This window comes from Chiloscyllium plagiosum, chromosome 11, assembly GCF_004010195.1.
Source record: "Chiloscyllium plagiosum isolate BGI_BamShark_2017 chromosome 11, ASM401019v2, whole genome shotgun sequence".
In the NCBI taxonomy this organism is placed as follows: Eukaryota; Metazoa; Chordata; class Chondrichthyes; order Orectolobiformes; family Hemiscylliidae; genus Chiloscyllium; species Chiloscyllium plagiosum.
In genome coordinates this window covers 12,307,356-12,331,973 of record NC_057720.1, presented here as the reverse complement: position 1 = coordinate 12,331,973, position 24,618 = coordinate 12,307,356, and the positions used below count along the sequence as shown (strand labels likewise).

General features: G+C 43.3%; 1 protein-coding gene across 7 annotated transcripts in view; it reads right to left on the bottom strand.

Moving 5' to 3' along the window:
- The window catches only part of nexn (nexilin (F actin binding protein)), a 94,562-nt gene that overhangs the window by 6,227 nt on the left and 63,717 nt on the right, over positions 1-24,618 (bottom strand). For 3 of the 7 annotated variants that reach the window (XM_043698700.1, XM_043698695.1, XM_043698696.1), the window contains 5 exons: positions 21,105-21,287; positions 19,649-19,846; positions 11,378-11,446; positions 9,542-9,745; positions 8,310-8,531 (listed from right to left, as the gene is read on the bottom strand). In XM_043698700.1, the coding sequence (XP_043554635.1) occupies positions 8,310-8,531; positions 9,542-9,745; positions 11,378-11,446; positions 19,649-19,846; positions 21,105-21,287 (876 nt within the window). Of the gene's footprint in view, positions 1-6,851; positions 7,148-8,309; positions 8,532-9,541; positions 9,746-11,377; positions 11,447-19,648; positions 19,847-21,104; positions 21,288-24,618 lie in introns of those variants that run through there. The other 4 variants (XM_043698698.1, XM_043698697.1, XM_043698701.1 and 1 more) reach the window with 3 other exon arrangements.

Here is a 24,618-nt window from a genome sequence, read left to right as displayed (position 1 = left end):
CTTACCATTAAGTGTATAAGTCCTGCTAAGATTTGCTTTCCCAAAATGCAGCACCTCACATTTATCTGAATTAAACTCCATCTGCCACTTCTCAGCCCATTGGCCCATCTGGTCCAGATCCTGTTATAATCTGAGGTAACCCTCTTCGCTGTCCACTACACCTCCAATTCTGGTGTCATCTGCAAACTTACGAACTGTACCTCTTATGCTCGCATTCAAATCATTTATGTAAATGACAAAAAGTAGAGGGCCCAGTACAGTTCCTTGTGGCACTCCACTGGTCACAGGCCTCCGGTCTGAAAAACAACCCTCCACCACCATCCTCTGCCTTCTACCTTTGAGACAGTTCTGTATCCAAATGGCGAGTTCTCCCTGTATTCAGTGAGATCTAACCTTGTTCATCAGTCTCCCATGGGTAACCTTGTCAAACACCTTACTGAAGTCTATATAGATCACATCTACTGCTCTGCTCTCATCAATCATCTTTGTTACTTCTTCAAAAAAACTCAATCAAGTTTGTGAGACATGATTTCCCACGCACAAAGCCATGTTGACTATCCCGAATTAGTCCTTGCCTTTCCAAATGCATGTGCATCCTGTCCCTCAGGATTTCCTCCAACAACTTGCCCACCACCGAGGTCAGGCTCACCGGTCTATAGTTCCCTGGCTTGTCTTTACCGCCCTTCTTAAACAGTGGCACCACGTTTGCCAACCTCCAGTCTTCCGGCACCTCACCCATGACTATCGATGATACAAATATCTCAGCAAGAGGCCCAGCAGTCACTTCTCTAGCTTCCCACAGAGTTGTCGGGTACACCTGATCAGTCCTGGGGATTTATCCACCTTTAACCGTTTCAAGACATCTTCAAGTTTTTAATGCTGTAGGCATCTTGAATGTGGCATTAGAATTCCTGCTTGAATTTCAAGGCCAGCATTCCACTTCCCTCAAGCAAAAACACAAGGGGGAAGCAAATAATTCCTTCTGATCAGAACGTATTACATAATTGAAAACCCATTCCTACAATTTTGTTGATAATGCAGATAACGTTTCCCTACATTCAATGGTTTTGGCACTGATCAAAGCAACTCAGATATTCAAAGCACTGAAGTTTCCATATTCTCTTCCTCCTCAATGAGATTACAAAATTAAACAAGGGGAAAGGATTACCAATAGCAGTGGGAATTTCTGCAGCACTGTATAACACTATTGACGGATATTTTAAATCTTAGAAACCAGAGTGATTTTGGATTCGCAAAGTCATGTCCAAAGATAGCGAGTGTGTGAAAAATTTCCAAACCTTTTCAGTTTCTCACAAGCCACTCATCATCCTGATTGGAACTACAATGTCATTCCTTCCATTGTCACTAGTGCAAAATCCTGGAACTCTCTAACAGCACTGTCCAGTAAGACAGCACTCCACTACCGTCTTCTACAAAGTTATTAGGAATGGACAATAAACATTGAATGGTCACATTCCACGAATGAACTAATTTTAAAAAAACCTTGTTAAAAATAGCTTCAAAGTAGTAACTGAAGCTGATACATGAATATGAGCGGGTTTCTGTCCCCCGTCAGTTCCAACCTACGGTTATGATTTGGAGGTGCTGGTGTTGGACTGGGGTGGACAAAGTCAGAAGTCACACAATTCCAGGTTATAGTCCATTAGGTTTATTTTAAATCACAAGCTTTCAGAGCACAACCCCTTCAGGTGCGGTGAGAGAGAAGAGCACACAGACTTTATAGGCTGAGAGATCAAGATCATACAATTAGTGAGAGTAGAATGTCAGATAATGAGTCTCTGCAGAGTAACTGTCTTGATCACCTACAGAGACTTATTATTTGACACTCCACTTACACCACTTGTATGATCTTTTGATTTCTCTGCCTTTAAGCTCGTTTGCTGTTCCCTTTTGCTGCACCTGACAAAGGAGCAAGCCCTGAAAACTTATGATTTCAAATAAACCTGTTGGATCAAACCTTGGTGTCATGTGACTTTTGACCTCTCGGTTAGATTGCGTGTTAACTCTATTTATCTGCCTTTAATCTATATGCTTTCATATCTAGCCTAATAAAATCGCATTGGTGAAAGTTTCAGTATTTAGAGAGTATGGATTTTTAAAATTCAGATTTCCATCACACACCGTGTGATGCACTATGGTCTGATACAGAAATACATTTATTGATTAGTTTTAAAATAGTCGATTCCTTTTCCCGAGATTCCACCACAAGATTGACTTACCATTACAAGCGCACAGTTGTGGCACAAAGCAGATGGTGTATCATAGTTAAATCTGACCATGTCTGTCAATCATTTTTGAAAACTCATTATAGCACAGAAGAAGGCTATTCAACTAACTGAGTCCATACTGACTCTCTAGAGTATCCAGCCAGTCCCATTTCCCCTGTTCTGTCCCTTTACCCATGGAAGTTTATATCCCTCTAATCTCTATTCAATTTTCTATTGAAATTATTGATGTCCCTGCCTCCACCATCCTCAGCAAGGATTATCAATAATGTAAAGAGACATGGGACAGTGTAGTGAATGTACATTGATGCGGAAAATTGCATTGTGTAGCACAGTGGCCTTGAGAGACTGAACAGCTTACTCCTATTCCAGTGTTCCTCACTGCAGCTTCTCCAACATAACCATGTTGCTGTAATCCCTCACTCCTGGAACCATTCTGGTAAATCTCCTCTGCTCCCTCCTGGGGATCCTGCCAACTTCACTGAAGTGTGGTGACCTGAACTGGATGTTATCCTGCATTGGTCTCTGTTAGTATCAATTGAATGTCCTACATAAAGGGAAGTGGGTGTATGTCCAGTTAAATTGAGTCTGCATCTCAACCTGGAGAAGGTTTGCTGTTACCATCTTCTAAGTGTAGGGATCTACAAGGCCTGCTTAGTTTAATGTGATAGTGGAGAAAACCGTGTGCGGAAGTAATGACCAAATGATCTTGTTAAGGATCATGTGGTGTAGGGTGGTGTCCCTACCTCCTCAACAAGGAGGCATGGGTTCAAGTCCCACCTGCTTCCAGAGGTGTGTATAACATCGCTCAGCAGATTGATGGGAAAATATTTTATGGTTAGCACTGCTGCTTCACAGTGCCAGGGATTCAGGTTTGATTCAAGTCTTGGATGAGAGCTGTGTGCAGTCTGCACATTCTCCCCATGTCTGTGTGGGTTTCCTCCAAAGACACTATGTGCAGGTTAGGTGGATTAGCCATGCTAAATTCCCCTGTAAAGTCCAGGGAAGGGCAGGTTCAAGGGTTAGCCATGCTAAATTCCCCTCTAACATCCAGGGAAGGGCAGGTTAGGTGGATTAGCTATGCTACATTCCCCTGTAACGCCCAGAGAAGGGCAGGTTCGAGGATTAGCCATGATAAATGTGGGGATACATGGATAGCAGCTGGATCTAGATGGGATGCTGTTCAGAGGTTCGGTGCAAATTCGATAGGTGGAAAGGCCTCTTTGTGCACGATGGAGATTCCAAGAATCACTTACTGGTCTAACCAGAAGAGGCCCTTGTGTTGAGCAAAAAGTTGATTTTTTTTATTCACAGATGGGATGTGTATGTCACTGACGAGGCCAACATTTACTTCCCATCCCTAACTGGCCAGATGGCAGTTCAGAGTTAATCACATTGCTGTGAGTCACTCATAGGCCACACCAGGTAAGTAAGGCCATTAGTGAACCAGATGGATTTTTCTCTGACAACTGGCAACACTCCCATGGTCATTAAATCCTTAATTCCAGATTAAAATTGAATTTAAATTCCACCATCTGCCTTGGTGAGATTCAAACATGGGTCCCCAGAACATTATCTGGGGTTTCTAGATTAACAGTCTAGCAATAATACCACTAGGCCATTTTCTCTCGTATGTATTGTTACATTTTATGAATAATTTACAGATAAATTGTTCCTGTGCTTTTGAGGAGGACCAGATATTCAGTATCACTCCTTCAGTATTGGAAGATATTCTGCCCACAGGCCCATGTGACATCAGTGTTGGTGTTATATCTGGCACGCCTCAGTATTAACCCTTTCAGATCCATGTACAAGTAGTGTTAGTTACACCGACGTGTTCTGTGTTTTCCTTTTGTCAAAAGCTTTTCGTATTTCTATTCCTGAGAAATTATGTCGCTCAGAGGCAGAGAACAGAGACTGCTGTCCATCCCACATCAGGCAGAATACACAGAAATAGACCGTCAGAATTGACTTGACCATCTGTAATCCTCTTTTTAAATGGCACACTTACCTGTTGGCAATTTCTGCAGCCGAAATTCCGAGTCTGGCCTGTTCTGAATTGGAGGAAACCAGGGGAACATGAACTCTCTGATGGGGCCTTGTTACAGTACTTTACACTGAATTTCAGGATTAAATTAACTGAAGGTTCCCAAAGACACTCTAGCAACAACTGAGGAAAGGTAAATGTGTTATGTAAGGAGGGCAGATGCCAGGTTGATAAGGGAAGGGGTGGGTGGATAGAGATACCAAGTAAAAGAATGAGTGCTCAGGGCAGTGGTCATTATGGTGGAGGCAGATTAGAAGCCTGCTGTGGTAGGAGGGGAGGTTGGAGCAGGGTGGGGGGTGTTTGATGGGTTGGACTGGGGTTTGGGAGGTAGGAGAGTGGTAGAGTAGCAGGTCTAGGAGATCTACTCTGGAATGGGGATGGAGAGCGAGTCAGGGAGTCAGCCCCCATGGGTCACTGTAGGTTTTAAATTCTCTAATCTTTCCTGGGTAGCTATTGAGTGGAATGCAGTTGGAACCCTCCAAAGTCTTGGAGAGTTCACAATGCTGGGGATTGGCCAGTCAGAAAATTCAATTTCTTGAGCAATTCCCTTGAAATGAGCAGCAGGAGTGGGGGGGATTCTGCACAGTCCTCATGCGCAAGTCCAGCCAACACCAGAATACATGAAAATTGTATTCAGTCATTTACTTATCGTCTTCACTGTTATAGGGTCATAGAGTTACAGAGTCATACAGCATGGAAGCAGACCCTTCAGCCCAACCCATCCATGCTGACCAGGTTTCCTAAACTGGACTAATCCCATTTGCTGCTAAACCTTTCCTATCCATGTACCTGTCCAAATGTCTTTAAAATGCTGTAATTGTGCCAACTGCCACCACTTCGTCTGGCATCTTGTTCTACACACGCATGACCCTTTGTGTGAAAAATAACACCTTTCGTCCCTTTAAAACTTTCCCTCTCACCTTAAACCTATGCCATCTAGTTTTGGATTCCCAGACAGTGGAGAAAAGACCTTGACTATTTACCTTATATATGCCCCTTATGATTTTATAAACCTCTATACATCACCCTACAACCACCTTCGTTCCAGGGAAAGAAGTCCTAGCAGCTCTAGCCTCCCCTTATAACTCAAGCCCTCTCGTCTCAGTTACGTGCTTGTAAATCTTAGTCTCACCCTTTCTGGGTTTAACAACATCCTTTCTGTGGCAGGGTGACTAGAATTTTATGTAGTACTCCAAACGTGGCCTTCCCAATGTCTTATATAGACATAACATGATGTCCCAAGTCCTGGACTCAATGCTCCAGTCAATGAAGGCAAGCGTGCCAAACATTCTTTGATATAATGTGAATAATTCAACGATTAGTTGAACCATCCAACCCATCTCAACCATTAGTACAATGATTGAGTTTGGATTGAAACCAAGTGCTGGAAAATGACACTAGAATAATTAGGAGGTTGTTTTTGATTGATATGATCATGATTGATGGAAGGACTATCTTCTGTGTTATAGGTTCTTCAATGACCTGAGCCAAATAGACAATCTGCTCCAAAATTGACTAAGGCCCCAATAAGTTCTTTTCAAACTCAACGTTGATTTGATAATATGATTTAACTCTCCCTTCTGTACTGCTGAACAATGCAATGGGCATGCATTGAAGACTTTCATTTTTGTTGCATCTCTGTCAACTTCACGATGTCCTCCAAACAAGTTAACAATCAAGTGAAATATTTTCCAAATGGAAGCAGTGTTGTCATGCCCAAGGAAATAGAGGTAGGCCATTCAGCCCATTGAGCCTGCTCTGCCATTCGATATGATCAAGCACTTCAACCACCTGACCCATAACCATGTACACCACTGATGATGAGAAATCTTAAACATACTTAAAGACAGAGCACTCACTCTGTGTTAGAAAATTCTAAGTTTACATCCAGCAAGTTCCCATAAACAGCCGTGAGATATAAAACAACTGTGAAACATTGGCCAAGAGAAAAATATTGGCCAGGTCATGGGGTTCAACTAACCTCTTCAAAACAGCTTTGTAAGATCTTTTTCACCCACCTGAACACTTCATATGTACTACAGACAGTGCAGCATTCCCTCAGTTCTGTGTGGAGTGCTACAAAAGGCTATCTGTTTAATTGTCTGTGGAGGAATTTCAATCTACAACCTTCTGACCCAGAAGCAGATTGTGACCCACTGAACCCCAGACATCAGAGGCAGTTTAAAAATGATAGAATACATCACCAACAATTTTGAGAAAGACGTGCATTTCAACAGCTGCTTATCCTAGGTTAATTTGTTTAAAGAAATATTTTGTTGGCAAATGGTGTGAAGGTAGAGGTAATGGCATAGTGATAATGCCACTGGACCAGGGGCATAGGCACCATAGTGACTGGTGGGATATAAACTCAATCAATAAATTTGGAATAGAAAGCTAGTCTCAGTGATGGTGACCGAGACAATTGTCATCAATTGTTGTAGAAACTGATCTGGTTCATGAATATCCTTTATGAAAGGAAATCTTCCATTCTTACCTGGTCTACGTATGACACCTGACCCACAGCAATGTTGAAATAATTGCACAAAAGCCAGTCACCAAGTCACCCTTTATTTACGTGTGTGGTGTACATGGGCTATGACCAGCTAGCTCATAGCCAGTCCTTAGATTGAAGAATCTCTGAATCTCTTTTTTTTCTGTCAGCCAGAGCTCCCTGATTGGCCCAGGTTAACATCCCCAATTGAGGATCTCATAATCCATGAGATCCACCTGGCCATGGTTCCAATCACTACAAATGTGTTTGGCTCTTAATTGCCCTCTGAGATGATGGAGAGATTCACTGAGTTCAAGAGCCAATGAGGAATGAACAACAAATGCTGGCTAGTGATGGCTGCATCTAATGAAAAGAATAAAGAAAAAATGAGAGTGGTAGTGGCCAGTTGGCGTAATTTTGGTAATATTAGCTGAGAAAAGGATGTTGCCCGGGAGGCTAAAAGGACTCTGATCCTCATGTACTGCCCTGGTATTCTTTCATGGGAATGGAAAGATTAAACCTCATTTTATTGACATCCTATTTTAGAATCAAACCACTCCCTGGGATGCAACACGGCTTCTGACACAATTGCATTCCAACCCAAATTGGGAATTTAGTTCCTGGAGTCAGACTTGGGCCTACAGTCTCTTGATCCAGATGCAGGAAAGTTGCCCCTTGCACATTGCGCAGAATAGAATTATCCATCAAATCTACCACTGAAGCTTCTTCCAATCAAGTGTGAAGTGATTAATTTTGGAAGGTGGAATTTGTGTGCAGAATACAGGGTTAACGGCAGGATTCTTGGCAGTATGGAGGATCAGAGGGATCTTGGACTCCACATCCATAAATTCCTCAAAGTTGCCACACAAGTTGATTGGGTTGTTAAGAAGGTGTACGGTGTGTTGGCTTTCATTAGCAGAGGGATTGAATTTAAGGTCCGCGGGGTTATGCTGCAGCTCTGTACAGCCCTGGTTAGACCACATTTGGAATATTGTGTCCATTTCTGGTTGCCTCATTATAGGAAGGATGTGGAAGCTTTAGAGAGCTTTGGAGATTTATCAGGATGCTGCGTGGACTGGAGGGCTTGTCTTATGAAGAAAGATTGAGGGAGCTAGGGCTTTTCTCATTGGAGCGAAGGAGGACAAGAAGTGACTTGACAGAGGTGTACAAGATGATGGCAGGCATATATAGAGTAGATAGTCAGAGACTTTTTCCCAGGGCAGGAATGGCTATCACAAGGGGGCATAATTTTAAGGTGATTGAAGGAAGGTTCAGGGGAGATGTTAGAGGTAGGTTCTTTACACCGAGAGTGATGGGTGTGCGGAATGCACTGACAGCAGTGGTGGTAGAGTCAGATACATTAGGGACATTGAAGTGACACTTGGATAGGCACGTGGATGATAGTAAAATGTAGGTTAGTCTGATCTTAGAGTAGGATAAAAGATCGGCACATCGAGGGCTGACGGGCCTGTACTATGCTGTAATGTTCTATGTTCAACTACTTTTCTACGAGAAGAAAAGTTACCTCTTTGAATCGTTCAGACTCTCTTTCCTTTATCTCTAGGTCCTCCGCTCTCCTTTTGGCCCTTTCATCTTCGATCTTCTTCTGTATTTCCTCCTCGGAAAGCTTGCCAATCTTTTCAAACTTCGACTTCAAGTTTTTGGCTTGAATGGAACCTGTTCTTTTTAGCCTCATCAGCTCTTCATACTCTGTACTCACAACTTCAGTGCTCTCATTGATTTCATCCTGAGAGGAGTCAAGAGCAGAGAATTGGAGTTTGGGAGGAGGGGGGGGGGGGTGCATATACACAACAAGAAGCTTCAATTCCCCCCCCACCCCCTTGCAATGTGGGTACCTCTGTTTTAACCAATTGTTTTTCTCTGCATGTGGAGATTATTGAAAGGTTGGAAATTATTGCTCATCTTCAGTTGTATGCAACTGAGTGGCTTGAGAGTTTAATAATCAGGAGGTCCCTTATTTATGAATGTTCGGCTTACAAATGGGGTATGGTTTTATACAGGGATATGATTTTAAAGATCTGACATACAAACATCTCCTGTACATATGAATGATTATTTTATATTGATCTGCATTGTATTCTGCCTTTTGTACAAACCAATGGATTTCCTTCGGGTGCTCCAGTTTCCTCCCACAATCCAAAGATGTGCAGGTGAATTGGCCATGCAAAATTGCCCGTAGTGATAGGTGAAGGGGTAAATGTCGGGGAATGGGTCTGGATGGGTTGCGCTTCGGCGGGTCGGTGTGGACTTGTTGGGCCGAAGGGCCTGTTTCCACACTGTAAAGTAATCAAATCTAATCTAAAAAATCAAATCAATGTGAAGAACAGAACCCATTTACTACCCGGGGACTGTCTGTATAATCTGAAACCAACTTTTTATGCCCAGGTTTCAAGAAAGAAAAACTGAATTCAAATTCTCGAACTTCCAGAGTGCATTTGAACTCACGTTCTCTGGGAGATCTATGCAGCACTCTGCATTACTGGAGCTGTAAGAGTACCATGCTCACGGTTGAGGGCACAATATTGATCAGGTCCACAAGTGGGCAGACAACAATCTTGGTTTAACTTAAAAAAGGCAGCACCCCCACAGCATGAGATTTTGTGCTCAGGTTTATGGGTTGGGACTTGGATACACAACTTCAGAAGTGGGAGTATTGACCAATGAGCTAATAACAGAAGCTAGATGTGCTTCAACCTTCATGGAAAATAATCTGGCTGTAAGGGATGCCTCACCTACCTCTCCCATTTCTTGTCGTTGTTGTTCAAATTCCTGTTTCTCCTGTTCCAGTTTCTGCCTTCGCTCCTCTTCCGTCCGCCTTTTCTCATCCTCCATCTTTTGTTTCAAAAGCTCTTCGAAATTGATTTCCAATTTGCCTGGACAGAGCACATCATTGATATCCAAAGATGTTCTCTTGGCATCAGTTGGTTCTTCATCAGACACCTGTTTTGGGGGGGAAGGTGGGCGTGCAGGGGTGGACAAGACAAGCTTTATCCAAAATCTCTGTCAGAAATTGTAATATTCATTCATCAGAACAGAAAACTTTTCCCTGTTCACCCAAAGGCAACCTCTTGTTTGGCATCTTGTGAGCATAGGTGGCCACATCAATGGAATAGAGTCAATACAGCAGGGAAACAACTCATCTGTGCCGACCAGATATCCCAATCTGACCTTGTCCCATTTGCCAGCATTTGGCCCATATCCCTCTTAAACCCTTCCTATTCATATACCCATCCAGATGCCTTTTAAATGCTGTAATTGCACCAGCCTCCACCATTTTCCAGCAGCTCATTCCATACATACACCACCCTCTTCATGAAAATGTTAACCCTCAAGTCCTTTTTAAATCTCTCCCTTCTCACCTTAAATATATGCCCTCTAGTTTTGGATTCCCCTACCGTGATGAAAAAACTTTCGCTATTTACTCCATCCATGCCCCTTTCCTGATTTCACAAACTACTATAAAGTCTCCCTCAGCCTCTGACACTCCAGAGGAAAAAAAGCCACAGGATATTCAGCCTCTCCCTATAAGTCAAACATTCCAGTTCCGGCAACATCGTTGGAAATCTTTTTCTTCACCCTCTCAAGTTTCACTTTTCTGATAGAAGAGTGATTAGAATTAAATGATTATTCTATAAGTGGCCTCACCAAAGTCCTGTACAGTTGCAACATGACCTCTCAATTCTTCATCCTGTCTCCCTGCGACTCCACTGTCAAGAATCTGTGCACCTGCACCACTAAGTCTCTTTGTTCATCAGTACTTCACAAGGCCCTACCATTAACTGTATAAATCCTTCCCTGATTTGCCTTACGAAAATGCAACAGCTAACATTAAACTTTAACTCAAGTCAAATTTTATTAAGGGTTGACCATACAATTTTGAAGGTCTAATTTTGCTGAGAAATACTACTCCTCACTCATGGATAGAGTCACTCTCATTGATATGTGGTCCCACAGCCATGAGGACAACCTATGCAGGCATTTACTGTTTGTGCCTGTATACTTCTCAATTGTACTAGCTGCATTGTAACTCAGTTCTATCTTGTTTGTGTCCACCTTACACCACTCTTCTATAACTGTACAACTGCAAAATTCCTTTTTTCCTAAAAATTAGAAATTTAACAAAAGGTCAATTCAATTTGAAGTGTGTTGATGAGGAATTTCTCAATATATTTTACTGGCCAGAGTTATAGCTTTTTTTAAAATCTTTCCCCTGTGATTAGATGGTGGGAGGTGTTTGAGGTTGGATGTATCTGGTCACTATACTCCAGGCATCGTAAATGTGGTGCAGGTTTGGTGGAGCAGTCATCTTTCCCAGGACATTGTTTCTATATGTTTTGTAAAGCCAGTGTTTGGCCACTTAATGCCTTCAACAGTTTGCCTTTGAGATTTTCTCTCTGGCTCTCATTGTGCCCAATTCATAACCAGCATACATACAGACTTAAAGCTCTGTGATATTTGAACCACACTGAAATAGCCTTAGGTGCAAGTGCGGTAAGCTAAGGTGAGGTGCTGGGTTGACATTAATATTCTTGTTTACACAGTATTTGTACTTTTTAATGAATTAAGCCTTACTTCATCAGGTCCATAATCCTCGTTGTGTGAACTTGCATAATCCTTCTGAATGCTATCCTGGTCAGGACTCTTAAAAAATAATTAGGAGATTGGATAACTTCAACAGCCAAAAATATCATTTTAATCAATGGAACCACTAATGTCAAAGGTGTTATATTGTGTGAATATAAAAAAATGATCAAATATTACAATTACTTCACAAATCATAAACGTGAATACACCTGGTTCACAACTTTACACAAGGTGACAGTTTGATTGAGAATGTTACCTCTTCATTTTATCCCCCCAATGTTTCAACTTAACCTCTCCAGCCAGTTCCACTGTTCAATTAGTTTATGACTGACCTGTATCTTAACTTGGTTCAACTCCCATCCTGCCCTGCCTAACCCTCAATATCAATGCCAGCTATCTTGATTGTGAAATAGTCAATTGGTCCCAGCCTCAATAGCTTTCGGTAGAGAGTTTCCCATTTCTATTATGCTTCGTATGATAATCTTCCTAAATCCATCTGAATAGTCTCAATCTAATGCTTAAACTCTTCCAATCTATCTTCAAAACTGAGGTTCTTCATCCCTGGAAACATTCTCATAAAGCTATGATGCAGCCTCTCTAATATCTTCACCGAATTGTAGTGACCAGAACTGGACACAATACTCCAGGTTGAGGCTCATTATCCAGTGTTTAAAACTTCCTTACGTTTGTATTCTGAGCCCCTGTTGATAAATCCCAAGATTCTGAATGCTTTATCAACCTGTTCTGTTTTTATGATGTGACTGTGACTTATGTGCATATACATCTAGGTCCCTCTGCTCTTGCAACCTACTGATGTTGTGCCCTTCATTTTACATTGTCTCTGTTCTTTGTCACAAAAGTAATCACTTCATGCTTCTCTGTATTAAATTTAATCTGTCACTTGTGCAACCATTTCATCAATTTGTGTCCTTTTGAAGTTCAAAACTATCCTCATCATTCACAATACCTCTGAGCTTCATGTCATCTATAAATTTTGAAATTCTGTCTGTAAACCAAGATCTACATCATGAAGAAACATCAGAAAGCACAAGGGTCTTAAGATCACTTGCTGATAAGCCCGCTATAAAGCCTCTTTCAGTCTGGAAACAACTGTTCATCACTGTTTCCTGTCACTCATCCAATTTTGTATCCACACTGCTTCCAGCCCTTTTATTCTGTGATTTCTAACTATGCTGCAAAGTCTATTATGTGACACTGTATCAAAAGTGTTTTTTACGTCTTTGTACATCACATCAACAGCACTACACTCAACAACCCTCTCTGTTACCTCTTTACAAAATTCCAGCAAGTCGGTTAAACAGGATTTGTCCTTAACAAGGCTATGCTGGCTTTTCTTAATTTAATAACATTTTCCCAAGCAACCATTAATTTTATCCCAATAATCATTTCAAACATCTTCCCCAACACTTGACTGTAGTTGGTGAGAATATCTTTAAATCCATTTTGAACATGGCTGTAAGGTTTCCATATTGCCAATCCTTAGGGACTACCCCCAAGTCTTAAGAAAGGCTAGAAAAATGTGGCCAATGTCTTCAGAATACTCACTCTCACATCCTTCAGTATTTTTGGAAGCATCTTACCTGTACCCAATGTGTTATCAACTTTAAGTACAGACAGTCCATCCAATACTTCCATATCATTTCTACACCTTTCAAATGTCTGAACTGCCACTCTTTCACTATGACGTAGGAAGTATTTTCTTCCTTAGTAAAATTGTTTGCAACGTATTTCTTGAATATCTCAGCTATGCTCCTTGCCTCAATGGAGAAATCCACATTTTTGATTCAGATCTACTACTGCTCTTATCATCCTTTGACTATTTATATCCATGTAGAAGACTTTTGGATTCACTTTTATGTTAGCTGCCTTTCTCTTCTCATACTGTCTCTTTGTTTCCCTTATTTACCTTTTCACATATCCTCTGAACCTTCTCTACTCAGTCTGATTCACACTTGTATTATCTGCCCAGACTCTGTCATAATGCACTTTTGTCTTCTGCATCTTCCATTTTCCTCGTGTGATCTCCATGGAGCTGTGCATTTGCTTGCCCTATTTTCCTCTTTGTGAGAATATTCCTTGACTACTCTTCATACAAAGCATGCCCATTGCTCAATTACAGTTTTCCTTTCGACTTCTGATTCCAATTCATCTGCCCTGGATCCATTCTTAATCCATTGAAGTCGGAGTTTCTCCAACAATTTATTCTTACTCTGGGCTTGGTCCTTGCACTTTCCCATCATCACCTGAAGTTTTATGTCCCTTACCAAGAATTGATCCATTTGGAATTCCAGTTTTTGAATACCATGTAAACATTCCACGGCACATAGATTTCGATAGCTCATTAACCCAGACCTCTGTCTCAGCACAGCTGACTAATATGATAATAATTTTGCTTGTATTCTTTGCAAATCATTTTTTGTAGTGCTTAAACAAGAGCCTGCTGTCATTGGTGACAGATGATATAACAATATTCTGTTCAGCAGTGTTGAGTCCATTGTGTTTGCTGCTGTCTGTGGGTAAGGGCATACCATAACTTAAAATACTCCATAAGTAATTAGTAGGGGATGGATTTAGTCTTCAGTCATAAGAAAAGGTATGGAAAGGGTTCAGAGGAGATTCACTGGGATGTTGCCTGGTATGGAGGGAAGATCTTATGAGGAAAGGCTAAAGGACTTGAGGCTGTTTTCGTTAGAGAGAAGATGGTTGAGAGGTGACTTAATTGAGACATACAAGATAATCAGGGTTAGATAGGATGGACAGTGAGAGCCTTTTGCCTTGGATGGTGATTGCTAGCATGAGGGGACATAGCTTTAAATTGAGGGGGGATAGATATAGGACAGATGTCAGAGAGTAGGAAGGGCGTAGAATGCCCTGCCTGCAACTGTAGTAGACTCGCCAACTTTAAGGTCATTTAAATTGTCATTGGATAGACATATGGATGAAAATGGACTAGTGCAGGGAAGATGGGCTTCAAATTGGTTCCATAGGTTGGTGCAACATCCAAGGCTCAAGGACCTATACTTCGCTGTAATGTTCTTCGTTTATCAGGATGTTGTCTGGATTGGAGCGTATTAGTTCCAAGGAGAGGTTGGATAAACTTAGGTTGTTTTCACTAGAGTGTCGGAGGCTGATGGGCGACCTGACACAATTGTATAATATTAAAAGAGGAATGGACAAAGTAGAGAGGATCTGAGTCTTTTCTCCCAGAGTGGAAATGTCAATTACTGGGGAATACTGGTTTATGGTGAGACAGAGTAGGGTTAAAGGAGATGTGTTAGGAATTTTTTTAAAATATATGCAGAAGGGAGTAGCTGCATGGAATGTGCTGTCAGAAGAGGTAGTAGAAGCTGATACGGTCACAAAGTTTAACAGGCAATTAGACAGGCACATGAACAGGCAGGGAATAGAGGGATACGGACCATATGTAAGCAGATGGGATGAGTTTAGCTTGGTATCATGGTTGGCACAGACATGGTGGGCTGAAGGCCTCGTCCTGTTCTCTGTTCTACCCAAAATAGGCTGTCATGGGGGACCCGACTACCTTGGACCCCTCCAATTTGTCTCTTCCTTCCAAATTTGAATGTTTGCCTTCCTTAATTCTTTCTGGAGCTAAACAAGAGTGAAGAAGTCCCAAAGGCCCATTGTGTCTGTGGCATATAGACAGGGGATGACAAATTGGAGAAAGCATAACTCCTGGGCATCCCAATGTCCTGTGACCTTGAAATTACGGCATAGTACTGTCTGCGTTTCAACTGCTCCCATGTCACTGAGATGTTAACATAGAGGCTGCTAATATGTTGACCACAAACCCCAGTAAGAATGCAGATAACTGGGTAATGTTCCGTCAATCACACAGGGAGGTTATTCTGTTTGCAGCGGAGGCTCATTTGATTGATTTTGTGAGTCAGCAAATTTTTGAGGAGGCAACATTAATTTTGGTTTTGTATCTATCCTCTACTCGTATTTTGTGGAAACTGCAATTCCACTTTAAATCCAGAAGGTTTCTGTAGTTACAGCCATAAGTTCTGTTTCCTGTAGTTTGGGGAGAATCGCATTGTTTGCTCTCAAATAGTTTGTTTGCTGTAAGCCCAGCGCTGTCTCCAACTCATTGACAGAACAGTGATGCTAATACTCACTGACCATAAACTAAATGGGATAAACTCCTCACTAAAATAACAGAGCTCATAATCTCAACCAACTGTTTGTCCCATAGTTACCTGGTTTGAGGCCATTTCAAATGGATTCTGAGTTTGTGTCTTCTTTGTGAATCTTGAGCTTGTCCTAGCAGGTATGCGGAGAATAATGGTCCTTAGTAGTGGTCCTTAATGAATACTTCGTTTCAGTATTGAGAGGGACCTCAATATTCACAACTGAGAAACATTGATGTTTCTGAGGACAGCGTGAAACAGACTGACGTACTCAGACAGATTGATGTTAGAAAGGAGGATGTGCTGAAAATTTTGAACAACATAAGGATAGATAAATCCTCTGGGCCATACGGGATATACCCTAGGTTACTACAGGAAGCAAGAGAAGAGATTGCTGCACCTTTGGCGATGATCTTTGCGTCCTCAATGTCCACTGGAGTAGTGCCAGATGATTGGAGGGAGGTAAATGCCATTCCCTTGTTCAAGAAAGGGAATTGGGATAATCCTGGGAATGACAGACCAGTCAGTTTTACGTCTGTGGTGCACAAGGTATTGAAGAGCATTCTGAGAGACAGGATTTATGATTACTTGGAAAACTATAGTTTGATTAGATAGTCAGCATGGCTTTGTGAGGGGCAGGTCATTCTTTGAGGATGTGACAAAACATATTGATGAAGGTAGAGCAGTGGATGTGGTGTACATGGATTTTAGCAAGGTGTTTGGTAAGGTTCCCCATGATAGGCTCATTCAGAAAGTAAGGAGGCATGGGATCCAGGGAAATCTGGCTGTCTGGATACAGAGTTGGCTGGCCCATAGAAGACAGGGGGGGTGATGGTAGATGGAAAGTATTCAGCCTGGAGCTTGGTGTTCTGTAGGAATCGGTTCTGGGACCTTTGCTCTTTGTGATTTTTATAAATGACTTGGATGAGGATGTGGAAGGGTGGGCTAGTAAGTTTGCCAATGACACGAACGTTGGTGGACCTGTAGATAGTGTGGAGGGCTGTTGTAGGTTGCAATGGAACATTGACAGGATGCAGAACGAGGTTGATAAGTAGCAGATGGAGTTCAACCTGGCAAAGTGTGAAGTCAGTCATTTTTGAAGGTTGAATTTGAATGCAGATTACAGGACTAAAGGCAGAATTCTTGGCAGTGTGGAGGAACAGGGGGATCTTGGGGTCCATGTCCATAGATCCCTCAAAGTTGCCACCCAAGTTGATAGAGTTATTAAGAAGGCGTATGGTGTGTTGGCTTTCATTAGCAGGGGGATTGAGTTTAAGAGATGCAAGGTTATGCTGCAACTGTATAATTACGGGTTAGATCGCACTTGGAATACTGTGTTCAGTTCTGGTCACCTCATTATAGGAAGGATGTGGAAGCTTTAGGGAGGGTACAGAGGAGCTTTATCAGGATGCTGCCTGGACTGGAGGGCCTGCCTTATGAAGAAAGGTTGAAGGATCGAGGGCTTTTCTCATTGGAGCGAAGAAGGATGAGAGGTGAGTTGATAGAAGTGTACAAGATGTTAAGAGACATAGAGTGGATAGTCAGTGACTTGTTCTCATGGTGGAAATGTCTATCACAAGCAGACGTAATTTTAAGATGATTGGAGGAAGGTTTAGGGGAGATGTCAGAGGTAAGTTCTTTCCACAGAGAGTGGTGGGTGCATGGAATGCACTGTCAGTAGTGGTAGTAGAATCCGATACATTAGGGACAAGTAAGCGATTCTTGGATAGGCGCATAAAAGTTAGTACAATGTAGGTTAGTTTGATGTTAGAGTAGGATAGAAGGCCAGGACAACATCTCGGGCCGAAGGGCTTGTACTGTGCTGTACTGTTCTATGTTTTCCAAAAGATAAATGATCTAATGGTGCCAGTGTTGGAATGGGGTGGGCAAGGTCAAAAGTCACATACTCCAGGTTATAGTCCAACAGGATTATTTGAAATTATAAACTTTTGGAGCACTGCCCCTTCAGGTGAAGTGATGAAGGAACAGCACTCCGAAAACTTGTGATTTCAAATAAACCTGTTGGAATATAACCTGTGGCTTCTGACAAAAAATAAATGTGATCCAGCTCTTGTTTTTTTAACAGCAAGAACTTAAATTCTAACTTAGCCCTCAACTTTAAAAATGGGATTATGTTGAATCAGCTGGTCATTATCTCAATGCTCTTTGAGGGAGCCTGCTGCAAGTATATTGGTTGCGACTTTCCCTACTTTGCAACTTCGTCCTATAGTGCTTTGAGATGTCCTAAGATCATGAATGTCGCTATATAAATGAAAGTTCCTTTGTGCTGTCAATGTGTTGACCAGCAAGAATGGAGACAATCGGTCCTGATGCACTTTGTATGGTACGATCTGTCTGTGCAGCATGCAAAGCAACACTTTTCACTCTGCCTCGGTACATGTCACAACAATCAATCAATTAGGTAATTTCACACAGGGCAACTGCTGGGTTTTGCAACTGGGATTTACTTCACTGATTTTGTGGATCTGTAAAACTCTGTGACAAGGAATTTCTTACTGTTTGTCTTACAATGACTTAATCGTTTAAATGCCTTTTCTGTGGTTGCAGATTAATATAATCTGGTTTTATTTTACCCATGCTATTCACTATTTTAATTCACTCCATAAAACTCATTAACTGCCTTTATTTTAGACAAAAGTTTACGGGTGGCCCTTCTTACACATGAACAGAAGAAAATAAGCAGGAGTAGCGCCAGAGACCTGGGTTCAATTCCCGCCTCAGGCGACTGACTGTGTGGAGTTTGCACATTCTCCCAGTGTCTGTGTGGGTTTCCTCCCACAGCCCAAAAATGCGCAGGTCAGGTGAATTGGCCATTTTAAATTGCCCGTAGTGTTAGGGGTAAATGTAGGGGAATGGGTCTGGGTGGGTTGCGCTTCGGCGGGTCGGTGTGGGCTTGTTGGGCCGAAGGGCCTGTATCCACACTGTAAGTAATCTAATCTAGTCCATTCAGACCTTTGAGTTCTCCCCAGCATTCAATGAGATCAGGGCTGATTTTGTTTTATATTCACTTGCAGGATGAATGAGCTGCTGCTGGGCCAGCATTTATTGCCCGTCCCTAATTGCTCAGAGGGCAGTTCAGAGTCAACCACACTGCTGTGGGTCTGGAGTCACGTGTAGGCCAGACCAGGTACGGATGGCAGTTTCCTTCCCTTAAGAACATCAATGAACCAGTTGGGTTTTTCTGATAATCGACAATGGCTTCATTGTCATCATTAGATTCTTAATTCCAGATTCTTTATTGAATTCAAATTCAACCATTTGCCATTGGTGAGATTTGAACTCAAGTACCCAGAACATTATCTGGGTCTCTGGAATAATAGTTAAGCAATAATACCACTAGGCCACTGCCTGTCTGTAAGTTGCCCTTGGGATGGTGGTGGTGAGATGCCATCTTGAACTGCTGCTGTCCAGCTGGTGTAGGTACACCCGCAGTACTGTTGGGGAGGGAGTTTCAGGATTTTGACTCACCAACAGTGAAGGAATGGATATATACTTCCAAGTCAGGATGGTGGGTGGTTTGGAGGGGAACTTGCAGGGTGTGGTGTTCCCATACATGTGCTGTCCTTGTCCTTCCAGATGGAAGATGTTGTGGGCTTGGAAAGTGCTATTGAAGGATCGTTTGCGAGTTGCTGCAGTGTGCCTTGTAGATGGTAACACTGCTGCCACTGTGTAACAGGGAGTGGATGTTGGGAGTGCTGGATGGTGTTAAGCATGTTGGAGCTGCACTCCAGTGTGGAGAGTATCCCAACACGCACCTGGCTTGTGTCGCATTGAATAGAGACAGATTTTCCTGTTTTGCTGCCAGAAGCATTGATCATTTGGGCTCTGGGAAGAGAAGCAAGGCAGAGATGGAACTTGCTTGGTAACCATCCAGTGACACACACTACAGATTGGGGTTCATTACCAGGATGAGCAGGGGTGGTTTTCCCAAATTGGTTGGCCTAACTCTGTTCGAGCAAACTTCCAGAAATCTTTGCTGCCGTGGGGGGATAAGCCACCATTGATGTTTTGGTGGGTGAAAGTTTTTTTTTAAACCAACATCAGTGAGTACTTTTCTTGAGGAACTTACCATGTTTCTGCGAGCTTCAGCAAATTGTTTCCTCTCTTCCTCCAGGCGCTTGCGAGCATCTTCCTCGGCTCTGCGCTGTTCCTCCTCCTGCCGCTGCCTCTCCAGCTCTTCGAAGCTGAGCTTCAGTTTCCCAGGCCGTGCTGGGTCTTTCTGAGCCATGCTGAGACTGGGTAGATCTTCCTCATCTTCAGCTAAATACTGGGTTCAATGGAGCCAGTAAATTACACCATTAGAGAAAGCAAAGAACAGAAAACAAGTTGAGCCTTTCAGTTGTATGAAGGCCATTCTTGGAGCATCCAAATTACACCCCTGCCCCTATTTAGTGTCCAGCTACATTTTGAATGCCCTTAGTTTTTTGCCTGACAGACTTTCAGTGTATCACTAAGTTCTTATTAGTAATTCACAGTAATGTTTTGGAAGTTGTAGGACAGGCAGATAAAGCTGTTAAATGTGGAATTATAGAATCCCTACAGTGTAGGAGCAGGCCATTCGGCCCTTCAAGTCCACACCAACCGTCCGAAGAGCATCCCACCCAGACCCACTGCCTGCTCTATCCCTGTAACCCTGCATTTCCCATGACTAACCCACCTAGCCTGCACATCGCTGAACACTATGGACAATTTTAGCATGGCCAATCCACCTAACCTACACATCTTTGGACTGTGGGAGGAAAATGGAGCATCCATTCAATCATAGGGAGGACGTGCAAACTCCACACAGTCACCCAAGGGGCACGGTGGCTCAGTGGTTAGCACTGCTGCCTCACAGCGCCAGCGAATTGCGTTCAATTCCACCCTTGGGTTACTGTGTGGAGTTTGCACATTCTCCCTGTGTCTGCGTGGGTTTCCTCTGGGTGCTCTGGTTTCCTCCCACAGTCCAAAGATGTGCAGGTTAGGTGAATTGGCTATGTTAAATTGCTTATACTGTTCAGGGATGTGTAGGTTAGGTGCATTAGTCTGGGGTAAATATAGAGTAAGAGGGTCAGGGAATGGGTCTGGATGAGATACTCTTCAGAGGGTTGGTGTGGACTTGTTGGGCTGAAGGGCCTGTTTCCACATTGGAGAGATTCTATAAAAATTCTGTAGGGATTCTATTCTATAAGGGTGGTGATATATGCACAGAAAACCTATATGAATAGATAAAGCAAAAGGGTTGGGATATGTGATTGGTTAAGGTGTTACGGCAATGTCACTGGATTCATAATGGAGAGCAAAACAAAATACAGCGAATAATGGAGAAACTGAGCAGGTCTGATGGAGAATCATACCGGAAGCAAAACATTGACACTGTTTCTCTCTCTACAGCTGCTGCCAGACCTGCTCAGTTTCTCCAGCATTTGCTTTTTATTTTGATGATATTGGGCAGATGTTTGGTGTTTAAAACTGAAATCAGGAGGTTGAGATGGTATTGTACAGTGTGTGAGCAACAGGTGAAAGGTGGAGTGTTAAGTTCCAACCTTGCGTGCTTCAGCAAAGGCTGCCTTTTCCTCCTCAATGCGCCGTCTTGCTTCCTCCTCGACTTTCCTCTTTTCCTCGTCCTGTCTTCGCCTCTCTATTTCTTCAAAGCTGAGTTTTAATTTCCCAGGGATGGCTTCACTCTTGCAGACAGCTGGGCCCTCTGTCTCCTCCTCCTCCTTTTCCTTTGGTGGAAGAGTAGTGCTTATATTAGTTTTGAAACCAACATTTCCCAAACATCTCCAGTGGTTGTTTTGGGGGGGTGGCGACCAGATTCATGTCACCAATTCTGAGCGGTTCGTGATCCCATCTCCAATCTGCCCAGTGACAACATCTCAGGGTCTGCTCCCTCCTGCACTCCTGCCTTTGAGATCCAATGTGGCCCTGCCTGCTGTCACCAAAGGTAAAGCAAACATTTATCTCCCGATTGATGGAAAGTCAAGATTCACCCAAACCAACATCTTTCTCCTTATCCCTGTTAATGTTTGAGCCGTGCAGTCAACACAGAGCCTAACGACAAGTCTATGACCTTACTGTTCTGACATTTGTAACATCCATAAACCCCAAGATATGATTAGATTAGAATCCCTACAGTATGGAACAGGCCTTTCGGCCCAACAAGTCCACACCGACCCTCCGAAGAGTAACCCACCCAGATCCATTTCCCTACCCTATATTTACCCCTGACTAATCCACCCAACACTACAGGGAGAATGTGCAAACTCCACACCGAAAGTCACCCGACGTGGGAATCGAACCTGGGTCCCTGGCATTGTGAGGCAGCAGTGCTAACCACTCAGCCACCGTGCCGCCCATACATTGGCCCCCTCCCCCACCAACCCACAGGGAGGATCTTAAGCGAGTGTTCCCCCACATTTGATGCCTCATTCCTAAACTCATTTTAAAGATGGCTTGCCAGGCCTATTAGAGAGAGCTTAAGGGTCAACCATATTACTGGAGTTACACGTGGGCCAGACCAGGTAAAGATAGCAGATGTTCTTCCTTGAAGATTCTGAGCTGGATGGGGTTTTGCAATCGTTGAGGTTAGTTGTCTTGGTCACCATTAATGATCCTAGCCGTATAATTCCAGGATTATTAGTTGAATTTAAACATTTCATCAGCTGCTCTGTTGGGATTTGAACCTGTGTGTCCAGGCATTAGGATCTCCAGATTATTCACTCAGTGACTTTACTACTATACCAATGTACTTCTACTGCCCTTCCCTTGCCCTGCAGTGTACAATAACATCACTGCTCAGGTCGATTTGAGAAGATATCAAATTCCCTTATAGGAGAATTTGTAGGTTCTGCTTCAGCATTGATTTGTGGCAGATAATTCCACATCCTAAAAGGAGTTTGTAACTTTCCAACTCTTATTGCGACTGTCTGAAATTAGTGTCCTCTCATTACTGCTTCAACAGAAATGATTGTTTTGATGATTTACCATCATGGAGCTGATGCTGATCTCCATCAGCTCATTCTACAGTCTTCACACTCTCTCTGTGGGAACTACAACTTGTACAGTCTCTCCTTTCAATCATGGAATGGAATGTCACTGGCTGGGCCAGCCTTAATTGCACTGGAGAATCAAAGCATCCTTACAGTGTGGAAGTAGGCTATTCTGCCCATTGAGTTCACACCGACCTCATGAAGAGCATTGCACCCTGACCCACCCCATTCCTGCAATCCGGCATTTCCCATGGCTAATCCATCTCATTGCACATCTTTGGACTGTGGGAGGAAACTAGAGCACCCAGAGGAACCCACAAGATACAGGGAGAACATGCAAACTCCACACAGTAGTCCAAGGGTGGGATCGAACCCAGCTCCCTAGCGCTGTTTGGCAGCAGTGTTAATCACTGAGCCACTGAGCTAATGAGCCACCGTGCCACCCATGAGTAGTCAGCCGCTGTCCTTGAGGTATGGATAACCCACCGTGATGCTAGGAAGCGAGTTCTAGGTTTCTGACCTTACAAAAGTGTAAAGGAACAGAGACATAGCTCCAAAGTCAGGATGGTGTGTGGACTGGAGGGAACCTGCAGCTGGTGGTGATCCCATGGATCTATTGCTCCTGGTCCTTCTCGATGATAGTGGTCATGGGTTTGGAAGATGTTGTGTGAGCAGCCAATTTGTGTGCAGCAAGATTCCACAAACATCCCAGCTTGTCTGTTTTTAAAAGTGTTGGCTCAGGGCGGGGGAGGGGGGAGTACTGGGTCAAACTCCCTGATGTCTGTTCAGAAAAATACCAAGGTGGGGCTTGAACCTGCAATTTGTTGACCCTGAGGTGAGAGTAGTATTGCTGAACTGACCAATGTTTGGGAATTCCCATAGCTGAAGGTAGAATCTCAGGTGGTATGCTGGCTCAGTGTTAGCACTGCTGCCTCACAGTGCTGGGGACACAGGCTTGATTCCGCCCTTGAGTAACAGTCTGTGTGGACTTTGCATATTCTCCCTGTGTCTGTGTGGGCTTCCTCCGGGTGCTTTGGTTTCATCCCACAGTCCAGAGAGCTTTGTGTGAGAGGTGCTGGTTCCTATTAAGCTTCCTCTGAGCTTAATAGGGAATGGGGTAGTGGCTGGTGATGAAGCTGGGATGAGGGATGGGCAGGATCTCAGACTCCAGTGCTAACTACTCCCTATGAGTGGTTAACACTGCTATCTCTCAGCACCAGGGACCTGGGTTCAATTCCACCCTCAGGTGAACATCTGTGTGGAGTTTGCAAATTCTCCACCGGTTGATGTGGAGTATATGGATTTCAGCAAGGCGTTCAATAAGGTTCCCCACAGTAAGAAATTGTACAAAATGCGGAGGAATGGGATTGTGGAAGATATAGCAGTTTGGATCAGTAGTTAACTTGCTGAAAGAAGACAGAGGGTGGTGGTTGATGGGACATGTTCATCCTGAAGTCCAGTCAATAGTGGTGTACTGCAAGGGTCCGTGTTGGGTCCACTGGTGTTCGTCATTTTTATAAATGACCTGGATGAGGTCGTAGAAGGGTGGGTTACTAAATTTGCAGACAACATTAAGGTCAGTGGAGCTGTGGATAGTGATGAAGGATGTTGTAGGTTGCAGAGAGACATAGATAAGCTGTAGAGCTGGGCTGAGAGGTGGCAAATGGAGTTTAATGCGGACAAGGGTGAGGTGATTCACTTTGGTCGGAGTAACTGGAATGCAAAGTACTGGGCTAATGGTAAGATTCTTGGTAGTGTAGATGAGCAGAGAGATCTCGGTGTCCACGTACACAGATCCTTGAAAGTTGCCACCCAGGTTGACAGGGTTGTTAAGAAGGCATACAGTGGTTTTGCTTTTATTAATAGAGGGATCGTGTTCCGGAACCATGAGGTTATGTTGCAGCTGTACAAAACTCTGGTGCTGCCGCACTCGGGTGTATTGTGTACAGTTCTGGTCACCACACCATAAGAAGGATGTGGAAGCTTTGGAAAGGGTGCAGAGGAGATTTACTAGGATGTTGCCTGATATGGAGGGAAGGTCTTACGAGGAAAGACTGAGGGACTTGAG